General features: G+C 40.4%; 2 protein-coding genes across 4 annotated transcripts in view; both read right to left on the bottom strand.

Annotated features, from left to right (window-relative positions):
* The window catches only part of LOC120743428 (protein 4.1-like), a 44,327-nt gene that overhangs the window by 29,301 nt on the left and 949 nt on the right, over positions 1-14,077 (bottom strand). The window lies entirely within an intron of this gene.
* On the bottom strand, positions 7,879-13,212 carry LOC120743430 (transmembrane protein 200C-like). Of its 3 annotated transcripts, XM_040047073.1 has the most exons (5): positions 12,938-13,212; positions 11,807-11,988; positions 11,434-11,677; positions 11,168-11,307; positions 7,879-10,137 (listed from the first exon to the last, which is right to left on the bottom strand). In XM_040047073.1, exons 2-5 carry the CDS (start codon positions 11,905-11,907, stop codon positions 8,976-8,978), a joined length of 1,647 nt encoding a protein of 548 aa, XP_039903007.1. In that variant the 5' UTR covers positions 11,908-11,988; positions 12,938-13,212; the 3' UTR covers positions 7,879-8,975. The 3 variants fall into 3 exon arrangements, with proteins under 3 accessions (XP_039903007.1, XP_039903006.1, XP_039903008.1); XM_040047072.1 differs by having other exon boundaries at positions 11,807-13,212; XM_040047074.1 differs by having other exon boundaries at positions 11,458-11,677; positions 11,807-13,204.

Below are 14,077 nucleotides of genomic sequence, written 5' to 3'. Positions count from 1 at the left end.
AAATATGCCTTAAAATAAGTTGATCGTTGAATAAGTTAATGCTAAACTTAAAAATTATGTTTTTAATAAAATGTTATTTATTTATTTCTACTGTAATTGTAATTAACACAACAACACATGTAATTAATTATTTAATTATGCTTTTGTATGTTGCATTTAAACAGGAGGAGTTATATAAAATTTATAATTAATAACCTATGTGATGAATGATTTAACAACACCATGTGTTCTGTGCATAGACTGTAAATAAAAGACTCTGGAAAATTCAGTCCCTGAAACCTGCATTCTTTCCCGTCTCATCGCAAAATGTATGGTTGTATAGAACTTGATGAGAAAACAATGCAAATGCTGGTCTATTTATTACTATTGATTTTTAAAATAAACATTTTATTTATACAAAGCTTGGCTTTGCAAGAATTCAAATGTGCATGTACTACTCCATATCTGTCCAAATCTTAATTCAATAAAATCTGAATATGTAAAATAATCTATAAATTAAAACGAGATAATAGGTTAGAATAGTTTTTAAAAAATAAATAATCCTCATGCGTGTAACGCGCAGGTCTGTCTGCACAGCTGCCATGGGTGAAAGCTATACTGCATCTTTATTATATCTGTGTGTGTGTGTGTGTGTGTGTGTGTGTGTGTTTACTTACCAATACAGTTGAAACAGAAGGTGATCCATCCAGAAAAAAGAAAAGGAAAAAAATTATATTGAGTATTTATCAGTGAAACATCATATCATAGTTACGTGCAAACTTTAAAATAAATTCAGAAAAAAACAAATATAATGTGTCGCAAAACCATTCCTCTGAAACCACACTGCTGAATTCAAAGACAGAATAAAAACACATTAATAATACGCTGCTTCAGTTCAGCGCCATCCTGAAATGTGTTCCCATAACAATATGTAAATGAGATAATTTGAAATATGGTAAACATTTAAAAAAAAATCACTAGTTACTAGTAAACCTTGTCATGACACAATTTAACATAATTGTCCAAAACACAGTGAGAAAGTTATGAATATAATCAGCTATGGTAGACTAATATATTCATGTATTTACATAGTCACCTACCCATTATAATGGCAATCAGTCATTCGTCCCACCAGAACACACAAATCTCATTTCATATTATGAGTACAGCTACAAAGATGAACTGTACAGATTTAAATGTCATGAACTTCTGTTGAGTCAGTGCACTGATTCAACAGCAGAATGTTTCCTGGTTGAGCTGCTGTTTGACTTTTGGGGACAGGAGAATTACTATCAATATGAAATTCTCCTACATATTTCAATGCAAACATTTTTCAGTCTCATTACATTTTTCATTCTTAGTACAAGAGAATGGTTTACTCAACCTTCCCTTGTACTGCTCTATCTTACCTGTGCTTACAGTCTCTCTTCTGAATCATGCTCAACTCATTTCAATGTTTCTGCCATTCCTTGAAAGTCTCCTAAACGATTCTGCTCATACTAATCCAGTTTGTTTAGCTCCTCAATGCCACTGGATACTTTGTTTAGCCAAACTGGATTCCGTCTTCCTAGGTGACCATCTGCTTTTTGGTTTGATTCCTGGCTGCTCTAGTCTACATGGCAAATATCCTTGGGCAAGATACTAACCCCAAGTTGCTCACTGACACATCCATCAGAGCGTGAATGTTAGATAGAGAGCACTTAAGCATAAAAAAGGTGCTGGTGTGAACGTGTGAATGGGGCATGTTGCATAAAGCACTTTGAGTGCTCAGGAAGAGTAGAAAAGCACTATATAAGAGCCAATCCGTTTACCATTTACACCTTGGACTAACACAGCAGATGGTTAGAAAGAACACAAGTGGTGCCTTTCAACAACCACTGTCTGCCATCTACAATGCAATCTTGAGATCTCTTACCAGACACCTCAACTCCCCTTTGGACTTTGTCAGGTGAAATTCAGTAGGTGACAGGTGACGGGTTGGGTAAGGTCTCATAGCAGTTTCACCCAAAACCTCAGGTTGTAATGGCCCACAACCTTTTTTAAATACCTGGAACTTTCTGCCTTTTGGATGAGAAAAACAAGTTATAAAAAACCTTAAAGAAGTCCAGCTGTCTTTGTCCAGCTCTTAAGACTATCACCCTCCCTTAGTTATGCTGCAATAGGTGTGGGTTCCTGGGGGATTCCCATGATGCATTGAGTGTTTCTTCTTCAATCACCTGTCTCACTCACTATGTGTTAATAGACCTCTCTGCATTGAATCATGCCTGTTATGATTGTGATTTGGCGCTGTATAAATAAAATTGAATTGAACTGAATTGAATCATGATCTGGATGACTGAGAACTTCAACAGAAATATGTGAATTCATAAACTGTTTTGGAAAAAAGATTGGAAGTACAGCAGGTGAAAATTTCAAATAGTTGAGTCTGTAATTGACGTATTCATTTACTCCTAGCAAATTTTTGTCCTAGAAACACCAAACAGGACTTTTGTTATCAGACGTTTTGAGGGTTCTGCTCATTGTGTTTGCTGTTCCTAGACAGAGACCATGGATGTTGAGCCACTCTCCTAGTTTTGTATCAACGAGGAGATTTCCATGGAGTTACTAACCCAAAACCTGGCATATCTCTGCATGGTGTGTCCTTAAAGCTTTGAGGAAACTAAAAACTGAAAATGATTCCCTTGGGAAAAGGCTGAAGTTTGCCAAACTTCACTAGAACTGGATTGAAAATCATAAATGTGCTCATTGCTGTTGTAAGAGTACGTGACCTGTTGAAATTGTGTCTACTGTAACCCAAAGTTGAGGCTCTGTCATGGTTTGAAGATGAACTTAACTCTCTGAGGTCTAAGCCATCATTGGTAGTAACCGTTACGCTACACTAACCCTGTATCTTGGAGAAAAGCACCTGCTCACCTGACTACCACAGGACTCAGAGCCTCTAGTTGTTCTGCCCTGAGACTTTGGAAAGCACCACATCTCCGAACTACAAACTCTCTCTACCTTTAAATCATGTCTTAAAACCCATCTATTCAGAATTGCCTTCCCTTCATCATGACTTTGGTCTATTTTTTTTACCATGATTAGCTTTTGTAGTTGGTTTTTATTTTGTTGTACTAATGTGAGGTGACCTTGAGCCTCTTTAAAAGTGCCTATAAATAAAATTTCTTATTATTATTATTATTAATAATAATAATAAAAGCAAAACAGACATTTTTTTCTGTGATTGTCAAGACTTAGGAGAACAATGAAAAAAACATCTACAATTCTGACTGTCTGTGGTTAACGTAAGGTAAGTAAGTCAGTGCTTAAAGAAATAAATATGGCTAAACATTATCACCAAAATGTCAGCTTAAGGCTGACACACACACACACACACACACACACACACACACACACACACACATACACACACACACACACACCTTTAAAATGTCCTATTTTTGTCTTTTTTGTTACACTGCATTTAAAAAACAGGAGGCATTATAGAGCAAGCTGTGGAATATTTAATCATTTCACTGAACGCATACTCTTGATATCACAGATGATAGTGGCAAAGAAAAACAGATCACTCATGAAACAGATGCTATGCTTTTGTGGGTTGTATCATACAGTAAATAAGAACAACATGTGTTTTACCTGTGCAGGTAAGTCCTGTTAATGAAGCTGGTGAAGATAAAATTCCTTTAAATGGTTTTTGTAGATTGTTTTCTTCTTTCTCTTGCTCTTTAGAACTGTCTGTTGTTTGGATGGATTATTGGTTTTTACTCTGATACATCAGGCCACGCCCACACAGATTAACCCCCCCTCCCCCTCCTTACAGCTGTCAACCTCAGAATGGGGGGAAAGGCTTACAGCTGTTTTGGATTTACCCATCGTGATGGGCTCCTGTGAGATTGGGGATTTGTTGTGTGTGTGGAATGCATCCTGGGAATAGTAGTTTCCCAGGATGACTGACTTTTTTCAAATCACAGAAAAGGTTATTTTCGAACACTGCACAAGAGCTTTTGTCTGTCAAGGGTTATGAAAAGTGTAACAGCATGTACTGTGCAAGCAAACAGAAAGCAAACCAAAGCCAGCAGAAATGCCCCTGAGAGTAGTTTCTTTTATTATGAAGGTGTACTACAAAGCAGGATATTCAGGTAACTTCAGGTTAACTCTGGGTTTTCTGTACTACAAATGTTGATTCATTTCTTGCCTTATCACCATGGTAACTTGTACTACAAACCTAACCTGCTCTGGGAGAGGTCAGGTAAAAGCACACTTATACAGTACTTTTAAATTAATGCTTATCTTCAGGCACACACACACACGGTTCACTGTTTTTTCTGGAGGTAACTACTAATGGCTACCTAGAACTCAGTCTGTATGGTACACTTTTAACTTCCTTTCTAAAATAAGCCTTTATGCTGACAGTACAGTTACCAATCAGGTGCTGCCGATACCAGCCTTTTCCTTGCCTGGCAGGAGGAAAACAGGAAGACCACGGTTAAACTTTACTGATGTAGTGAAGCAGCACATGCAGAAGGTTAATGTGATGGAAGAAGGTGCAAGTGATAAGGTGAAATAGAGGCAGTTAGACAGAGGCAACTGAAAGTGAACATTTCAAAGCTCTTTTCTGCACTTATTAACAACAGAGGGCAGAAGCGAGGGGGGAGACAGGACAAAAGACCTCCTGTTGAAGAGAGCCAGAGATTAATAACTGGTAATGATTTAATGCAGACAGTAGATTATTAGTAGTAAATTCATACGTATTCATAAATTTAGCTGAAGTATATTATTAAAGCTGCAAGCAGCAGTGACAGTGAGAGTCCTTGCACACTCGCACATGTTCAAGCAAGCTGTGGCATGCTGTAAGTGAGGAATGTCATGTGCTCAAGCGGATGTTTTCAGCCCAGGATGCTAATTGGGTGTTCTGTAAATCAGCTGCATAACAACTCCTATCCCCATTAGGTGGCAATGAAGAATACTGGGTACCTATATGTCACGGTGTTAAATATTATTAATGGGCCCACCAATGAAAATATGATTTTCATAGAATAATAATTGTCACCTACTGCATATTACCTGTTACCAATAGGTGGCGCCGTAAGTGTTGGGTTTATATGGCTCCAAGAGACTTGTTTGCATGTCTCATAACATTACATGACACCGCACAATATGAGACACACAGATGAAGCATAGTGTCAGAGCTGCTTCTGTAGAACATTTATAGATGGTGCTACAGAGCCAGTTTGCAACACTAATAAATAAGTCCCGTAAAAATTTAAAGCCTATTCACCTTGAAGGTGTGTGCCAAGTCTCATGGTTTTTAAAGCTTTCCAAGCCCCTGAAAAGTAAGTTTCTGTTTCACAGTGTGCTGTTGGGTGAAAACTCATAATTTTCACAACATCAGCAAGGTCTGAGGTGTATTCAGACTGCTTTTGAGGTGGATGCAGTTAACATGGGTGAAGAACTCTAAAACATTTTGGAAAACATAATTTAATCGTACAAACTGTTTCCCAAATTGTCTTTTCCATTGCTGCTGTTCAGCAATCCAGTCATCCAACTTCAAGGACGAACCTGTTCGACGCGTAGGGGTGGCTGTAGCGCAGGAGGTAGAGCAGGTCACCTACTGATCAGAAGGTTGGTGGTTTGATCCCTGGTTTCTCCAGTCTGAATATCAACTATCTTTGACATGCAGACATCCAAGTTGGATGTCTGTTAGACAGAGGCAACTGAAAGTGAACATTTACGCATCCATTGGAGCGTAAATGTAGTTAGTAAAAGCTCTAAGTATAGAGCAACTGCTTGTCAGAATGAGTGTGATTGGGTGAATGTGGCATGTTGTATAGAGCGCTTTGAGTACTCTGGGAGAGTAGATCAGTCCATTTACACTTGAAATGTTAATTTGGACCCAGATTTTAAATCAGATCAACTGTGTAATCTTGTTGTTTTTCATCTGTTTATCAGAGTCTGAGTTGTTGCTGTTGTCAGTTTGAATATTGAAATCACCTGAAATAATACCATCAAATTTTATTGCAATTTTGGAAAGAAATTCAACCATTTCCTCCAGGGAAGAAATGTCTCAGCTCCTGGGAATGATATATACAGCAGGAGAATTCATTGCCAACCTTGGTGATGAATTGTTTTTTTTTTAAGGCTTTAAGACATAAGGGCCTGAATGACGTTGAATTTTAAATCCTTCTTCTCACATACAAAGGTCTCAATGATTATTCCAATGAAGATATAATAGAACCATTTTATCCCAATAGAGCATTCTCAAAATGCAGTAATTGTGATACCTAGAGTTTCTAAAAGTAGACTGGAGGAAGATCTTCACTTATCTTGTGATACCCATTTGGGCACTCGTGGCTCAAGAGTTGGGAGTTCGCCTTGTAATCGGAAGGTTGCCGGTTCGAGCCCCGGCTTGGACAGTCTTGGTCGTTGTGTCCTTGGGCAAGACACTTCACCTGTTGCCTACTGGTGGTGGTCAGAGGGCCCGGTGGCGCCAGTGTCCGGCAGCCTTGCCTCTGTCAGTGCGCCCCAGGGTGACTGTGGCTACAATGTAGCTGCCATCACCAGTGTGTGAATGTGTGCATGAATGGGTGGATGACTGGCTATGTAAAGCGCTTTGGGGTCCTTAGGGACTAGTAAAGCGCTATATAAATACAGGCCATTTATCAGGCCCCTCTCTTGTGGAACCAGTTCCCAGTTCTAGACTGACACTCTTGACTTTCATGCTTAAGTTTCCTTGTGATAAAGCTTATTGTTAGGGCTGATCCGTGAATGATCCATTTTTTAAGCTTGTTAAGCTATTATATGCTCAGGTTTCTCAGCCTTATTTCATGCAATGAGCAAACATTTTAACTTCACTTCTTTTTTTTCTCTACAGTTGAATTTGTGTACCATTCATTTTCTTCATCAGTGTTCCATAGTTTGCATTTTGTTCTTGTTTTCTCTATGCTCTTCTTTTTTTCACTCCTGTGTATGCCCAGGAGAGAAAAAATATTCAGCTTATTTTACATTATTTTACCCAGTATCATGGCAAAACATTGATATGCCGCTCCATTGGGTCCGTTTATATACATGCAGAAGTTGCAGTAAATTGCATTACCAGCAGAGGGGGATATTTTATTCATGAACATGAAAATAATCAGGAAAGTGTTTAAACAGACATTATTAGCAGATTTACATGTAAATACATATTGGCCACTTAGCTTAACTGTTTCTGGCGATTAAGGACACTTTCTTGCTCACTAGCAACTTCTCACTTTTAAATATATTATCTCCCCTTGCTGGTACTACAACTTCTACATGCATATCCATTTCACACTTTGCCTCTCCAAACCATGAAAGGAACAAGTTGGACTGACGTGTGTAATCTATGCTTTGCTGTGATATTGGGTTTTGTAGCCAGGGTGTACCTCAAACATACGTTACGTACATCCAACATTGAGCTATACATGTTAGCTCAATGTTAGCCTTAAGCATTAAGGCTTATCTTCTGCCAGATAGATGTTTATCTATTGCTCACCATTAGCCGTCTATTCCACTTCACATTGTGGAGAAATTGGCTGCAGTTGAGGTGGATGTGCAGAAGGGAGACCTTGCATCTAGTCCTCTGTAAATAGAAATTAACTATACTAGAGCTAAATGGCTAAAAAAAATATGCATCATATCCAGAACAATATCTTAGTTTTTACAGTTATTTGTCCTTAACAAAAAAATATCCAAACAGAGAAATGAAACAACTTTAGTTGTTTTATTTTGAACTGGCAAACACCAACATGTTGACAGACCAGAGCTGGAAAATCTGGGGCTCATTGTCTTTGGTTCTACCTGCTGAACAACACGTGACTGGTAATCCCAAGTTTAAAAAAATTAGCAATAAATACATTTAGAATAAGACAAAGATGAAAAAAGGTTTAACATAATGTGCTTTTATTTTCAGTGATATTGTGCTTAGATTAAACTTAGGTTAAGCAGGTTAGATTTTCAGTGGAAGACTCCATGAAGCTACAACTTTGTAGTTTAGGATCAGTCAAATCTAAGAAGTCATGCTTCGTCTCGGCAAGTCAACAACAACTGGAAAAAGTGAGTACATTTCTTTTTAGGTTAACATGTACACTTGATAGAAAGTAATGAACCCAGCTTACAAGTATTCCAGGGTACAAATGATAAACTAATAGAAATAATTAAAGACATTGGGCATCCTCCCAACAATTTAAATTAAGGTTTTGTAGTGAGATTGCTTAATGCTGACTTATCCTGATTCATTTTGATATGCAGTCAAAACTAACTCACAGCAAAGGTCGTAGAAACAAAATGGGAAATCCTCATTACAGTGAGTAACTTATATGAACGACAGGTATGTGTTACCTGTACATTTTATTTTTTACTTCAAGCAATTTTCCATAATACTGACAAAAACTGAAGCTATTTTACAGAAGTGCACTGCATTCACAAAAATAAAAATAATACAGGTCTTCTGGAAATAACATCGAACCTCATACACAAAACACTTACATTCAGCTTGACTTCAGATTCCTCAGGATATCATTACCTGGGCATCCATAATAATAACCAGCATGAAAAGGCTGAGGCACAAAACACTTTGGTGGATACAGTGCTCTTCTGTAGTTACGTGGTCATGTACTAATGCAGAAGACTAAAGTGATGGATGAGTCTGCACTTTTTCATTTGGAACCCAGAATACCGTACATTGAAAGTCATTCCACACATTTTCCAGATGATGGCTAATATCCCCTTTGAGAGCTACCACATTAACACAGAAACATTTTGTTGCACATTCTCTGCCGGCAAAAGGTTCCATACAAACTTTTCCAGTGAGAGTTTAGAGAGCTGATCAACACAGCTAAACAGCAGGTTCTTGAATATTGTGCTGTTGCTTCTCTGGAAGACTCCTTATTGCTAATTCAGAAACCAGCAGAGCCACATTCGCACACCATTTCGACGTCTTCACACAGTCAGTGTTTACACAGTCCTTGAATGTGGCCCTAATGTTTCTCGGTCATATACTGAGTTGTGCTGTCAGTCTCTGAGTCAAGTCCTGATTGGTCTTTCTTCTGCGTCAGACCAGAATATTTCTGTGAGATCATCCTCAACTTCTCCTTGTTAGAGTACTTTCTTTGTGATTTCACTTCCTCTGACATTTGATGCCTACCCTGTGATATCACTTTGTGTGATGATGGGGAACATGAATCGTTGTCTCTGTGTTTTAATTTGCTATAACCTGTGATGTTGATGCTGGTCGACAGGCTGTGCCTCCTGCAGGGCGGCAGTGGTGTGGATGAAAATGAGGAGAGGGACAGGTGGGAGGGGGTGAGGGAGGAAGAGGAGAGGAGGAGCAGGGCCTGGGAGCCTCCTGGTGCTTCCTTGTAGAGGCCGGAGGAGCTGCAAGAAGCTGTTAATGAATCCTGAAGGGGTCTATTTAGGGGGGGACTAGAGTAGCGCTGAGGAGGTGGGGGGCATCCATAACCCTCCTCCCCTGGTTTGTCGTCTCCTCTGTCCCTCCTCTGCTGTTCCTCTTCTCCTTTGTCCCCTCTCCAGCCCTGGTTGGTCCTGGCTCGAGCCGAGTGCCTTCTCTGCAGCGCAGGGGGTTTTGGGCGGCGCAGAGGTAAGGTGAAAGAGCTTAGCATATTCTTTGTGGTCCAGCAGGTGGAGGGGTGGGTGGGGCTAAAACTTTGGGGGAGGGAAAGTCTCTGCGAGGAAGAGGGAGGAGGAGCATCTGTTTGTTCCTGGTATATACTGAAGACTGCGTGTCCTCCTCCATCATTGCCCCAACCTTCCCCTGCTCCTTTACTGCTGCCAGGTTGCATGGTTAACAGCCCACCTCCCACCCCACTGTCTGCCACACCTTCTCCTCCCCCCTTTCTGTTTATCAGGGAGTCAGGATATGCCCTGGGTTTGGCCTCCAGGCTCTTTGATTGGATATAGTTAACAATGCTGTTGGGGGGATTGGCTGAGCAGCAGGAGGAAGTGTTGGGTTTCCGGAGGCTGTGGAGGTCAATAACAGTGGAATAAATGTCCCTCAGGTTTATGACTTTTGTCTTCTTGTCACGGTTTTCATGCAGAACAGCATTGGCACAGATGAAGAGGAAAATGCCAATCCCCATGATGAGTGGGCCAAAGACCTTCAGTCTATCAGAGTACAAATACCTGAAGAGACAATCAGAAAACAGACCAATCCTTAGGAGAGCTACTTAAACACCCTGAAGTACTTTTAGGACCATGCTGAGTTTTAGAAATTCCAAATAGACTGCTAAAGCTCACTAGTATCAACTTTAATCTCCACCAGCACAGTCAAGAAGCATTCATACAACAAGAAATTAGCTATTGATCTAACACAATGAAATGTTTATGATGAATGAAATAGCCATTGGTGGCATGTGTGCAGTACTGATTACAGTATTGAGCAGGGATGAAAAACCTATCGAGGATGTTAAAGAAATGCATGAGCATAACAGCAGACTATACACTATGTGGACATCTGCAGAAAACCCATTCCTTGAAGCTTATAGCACAGTTTTTGTGCTGAGGAAGTTTGGAATTTTGCAGTTATTTGAGTCAACAGAATATTGGCAACCTTTTTGAACTATGCCCCACAGCACTTGGCACTTGCATTACGTAACTTCATGGTGACTGCCACTCGGTGGCTGGGTGCTTGTGGTTCCTGAGCACTTCCACTTTGCAATAATGCCATTGATTGTGGAATATGTTGGAGGAAGGTATTGAAGGAATTTCCCCAACTGACCTGTTGGAAATGTTTCATCTTCTTACAATACTATGCTTGAATCCAGTGAATTTCGGAAACAATGTCCCCTTTTTTCACAAAGAAGATTGCTGGGTGCTTGATTTTCAATACTTGTGGCATTGGGACTGACAACACCTGAATTTAAAGGTTTGGGGCCACATCTTCTCTATATGCAACCACAATCTGCAAAGCAGTCGTGAGGCAGTGAATTGTTCCATATTTACACAGGGCTTTAGAGTAGGAACTAAACTTCTTTCAAAGCAATTTCAATTTCCTACTAATTTCTAACTGATTGCAGTGACACGGTATGAATGTTACCCTGCTATCTCATCCACAATATGAAGAGATATTTCCCCTGCAAGTCCAGAACTTCCCAAAGGGCCTTTACAGCTGTTCTGGCAGCCTCGGCTAAAGCAGATAGGCTAGTTTGTTTACCTGTCCAGAAAGTCCTGTAGAAAACCTTGTGAAAGATGTCTGGTCGTCCCATTTATGGTTTCTGTCTGGTTAAAACCATCATCGCTTCCTCCATTATCCTGCACGTCATCTGATTGCAGTACACCTTCTCTCACTTCTCGCTGGAAACAGTCAGACAGATGTTCAACTTGACTTAAGATAAGAAACACTTCATGACAAAATGTGAAAAATGACTGCATTACAACAGTCAAAATATGAAAACCACCTTTGCCCATTAAAATACACACAGTGTCAGTGGTGTAGTGTCTCACTTGGGCATCAGCAGGTGCAGTTGTTGGGGTGTCTGAGGAGACAGAAGCCATGGCGGTGCCCTCCTGTGGCTGAGAGCTGAAGAACAATCCATCACGAGGCCAATAGCCCAGAGCTGCCATGACCACACCCACAACCAGAACCAGAATGCCAAGTGCAGCCACGAGACCCGAGACTGAACACAACTTCAACTTCCCCTTTACCACCACTACCTCACTCCTCCTAGGGTTTGGGAGGCGGGGACATTGGTTAATTGCGTCATCGTATCACTAACCCCCAGGTGTGTCGAAAAACACACGCAGCCAGGTTACATCACCTCTGAATGCGTGTCTGTTTGTGAGTGTGCATTACCTCTTCTTCTTCTTCTTCTTCTGTGCGTGTGGTTTATGTGGTCTGGATAGCGAGTCCTGTCGGCGTGCGTTGATTCTCAGCAATCCACCTGTTGCGATCATCACCACCCACCAATCAGATGGTGGCCCAGCAGGTTAAGCCCCGCTGACCTCTATCTCAGCTGGACTGTGTCACACCAAGTTCTTGTCAGAGAGACACAGAGTGTCAGATAAAGAGATGTGTTATGATATCACACGCTGCCTGTGTTGTTTGGAGGGACAGACATAAACTAGTTTAATATCAGTTCTGTTCATCTGTGCACAATCGATACTGAAACTCAGCAAACAGTACACAGTTTGGTATTCTTAAATGAGTTTTCACCACTAATATTCTCATAGTGACAGACACGTGATGGATATTAAACCCATTTGCCTGTTCAATTTTTTATTTAAGAGTGCAGGAACTACACCTCCCAGCATGCACTACTGCTCCATAGCAGAACCTTTACACCGTGTGATTGACTCTCCTAATTCTGACTCCTACACCCAGCCATACTAATACTGAAGGCAAATACTGGCTGGTACATGTTACTGTCTAATAATGACTGATACAGATCAGTATGAATGATACCGACTGATGAGTGCTATCAAATCAGTACTGTTCAACACCAATCAGTAACAAATCAAAACAATTTGTTCTTAATAAATGAATCTATTGTTGAAGGTAAAAATCATGAACACTGTTCTTTGTAATCACTACTACTGTGACATATGATCACTACTGCAGCAAATCAGTCACCACTTCAAAAATACAAATCAATAATCAATCAGCAAATATAACACTGATACATATGATTTAATATTCTGACTGATCTGATCACACTGCTCAAGCCTTAATGAATCACTGCTTGTTACTAATCAATAACAAAACACACATATACACAAAAGGAGAACTCACACACAGCATAACCCTACAGTATTGATCACTGGTGTTGAATATCAATTGAGCACTACCTGTCAGTACTGATCAGGGTTGGTTAGTTCACATAAATCAGTCATGAGAGCAAAACCGACACAGATAAGTACTGATCAGAAACACTGTGCAAACACTTAGATACACGTAAAATAAAGCGTAAGGTGTGTTTGTTCTCACAGACACCGCTGCTGTCGGTTCTGTTCTCCTGCGCTTCGTGCTGCTGCAGTCTCTAAATCTCTCCTTGTCTCATCGCCTCCTGCTATCGTCTCTCCGGCTCTTTTCTCTCTCTCCCTCTGCTCCGCCCTCTCTCTGTTTCTGCAGTGATGCTAAGAGTCGTTGAATCTCCTCCCCCAAAGAACGAAAGGCACCGGGTAAGACAGGCACAGTGAGAGTGAGCGAGAGAGCACCAGAGGAACGAGTTCCAGTGTGTCTCTCGCTCACTCTCTCTCCTGCTGCTGTAATTCAGTCCATAAGTCTTTCATGGCATGAAACCTGATTAAATATCATTACAGCCAATTATAATTGTATAATTTTATACAGTTATTACAATAACAACATATGTTGCTGTGTCTGGATGAATGCATGTGTATGTTTATGTACTTTAAACAAAGATTTTAGCAAATTCTATCAAATCAGTACTTAAATTATTTGTTACAATAAATGATCCTTATGTGCTGATAATATTACACTACTAGAGTCTCATTGCTTCAGCACAAACCATGGTTTGTTTTCTGTTGGGTATTTTTTCAGTTTATGGTCATTGGTTCTTGATTAGAATCCGTCTCTGTCTCAGATGTTCTCTGTCAAGAGGAAATAACTTTCTTAAATTACACTACTTTTTAAAAAAAGTAAAGGAACACTTTTTTCATCAGTTTTAGCACCTTTGGTGTTTGGCATCAACAGGTGCACTAGAGGGGCAACAAGTTTTCACTAGTTTTGCATTTGGCTAAGGCCAGTGTCACTACTGGTAACATGAGGCGATATGTGGACCCTACAAAGAACAACGAGGTGGAAGTTCATCCAACTCCTCCAGGGTGGCACATCAATACGTGCCATTGCCAGAAGACTTGCTGTGTCTCACTAGCACGCCTGACGCCTTAACGCCCACTCACATCCTGGGCCATTTGACCTCAGTAAATCACATGATAGGGTGGGGCTAGGTTTCACCCGAAGCCTTGGCTGATTGTGACCTACACCCGTTTTCACACTCTCTCTCGTGTGATTAGGTAGAGGATCACTAAGGGGTCCATGACCCTCTTGGGGACACTACCATATTGCTCTTAAAACTGAAGAAGCTTCTCGGATTAGAGGTGAAAC

The sequence above is a fragment of the Simochromis diagramma genome, unplaced genomic scaffold (genome assembly GCF_900408965.1).
Source record: "Simochromis diagramma unplaced genomic scaffold, fSimDia1.1 OVJJ01000715.1, whole genome shotgun sequence".
In the NCBI taxonomy this organism is placed as follows: Eukaryota; Metazoa; Chordata; class Actinopteri; order Cichliformes; family Cichlidae; genus Simochromis; species Simochromis diagramma.
The sequence above is the reverse complement of the archived record's forward strand: the minus strand, read 5'-3'. Positions and strand labels throughout refer to the sequence as shown.

Coding starts and splice junctions, on each gene's coding strand:
- LOC120743430 (XM_040047072.1), bottom strand. CDS start 11,907: ATGATCGCAACAGGTGGATTGCTGAGAATCAACGCACGCCGACAGGAC. Junction 11,678..11,806: donor AAGAAGAAGAAGAAGAAGAG/GTAATGCACACT, acceptor CCCAAACCCTAG/GAGGAGTGAGGTAGTGGTGG. Junction 11,308..11,433: donor GACACTACACCACTGACACT/GTGTGTATTTTA, acceptor GACTGTTTCCAG/CGAGAAGTGAGAGAAGGTGT.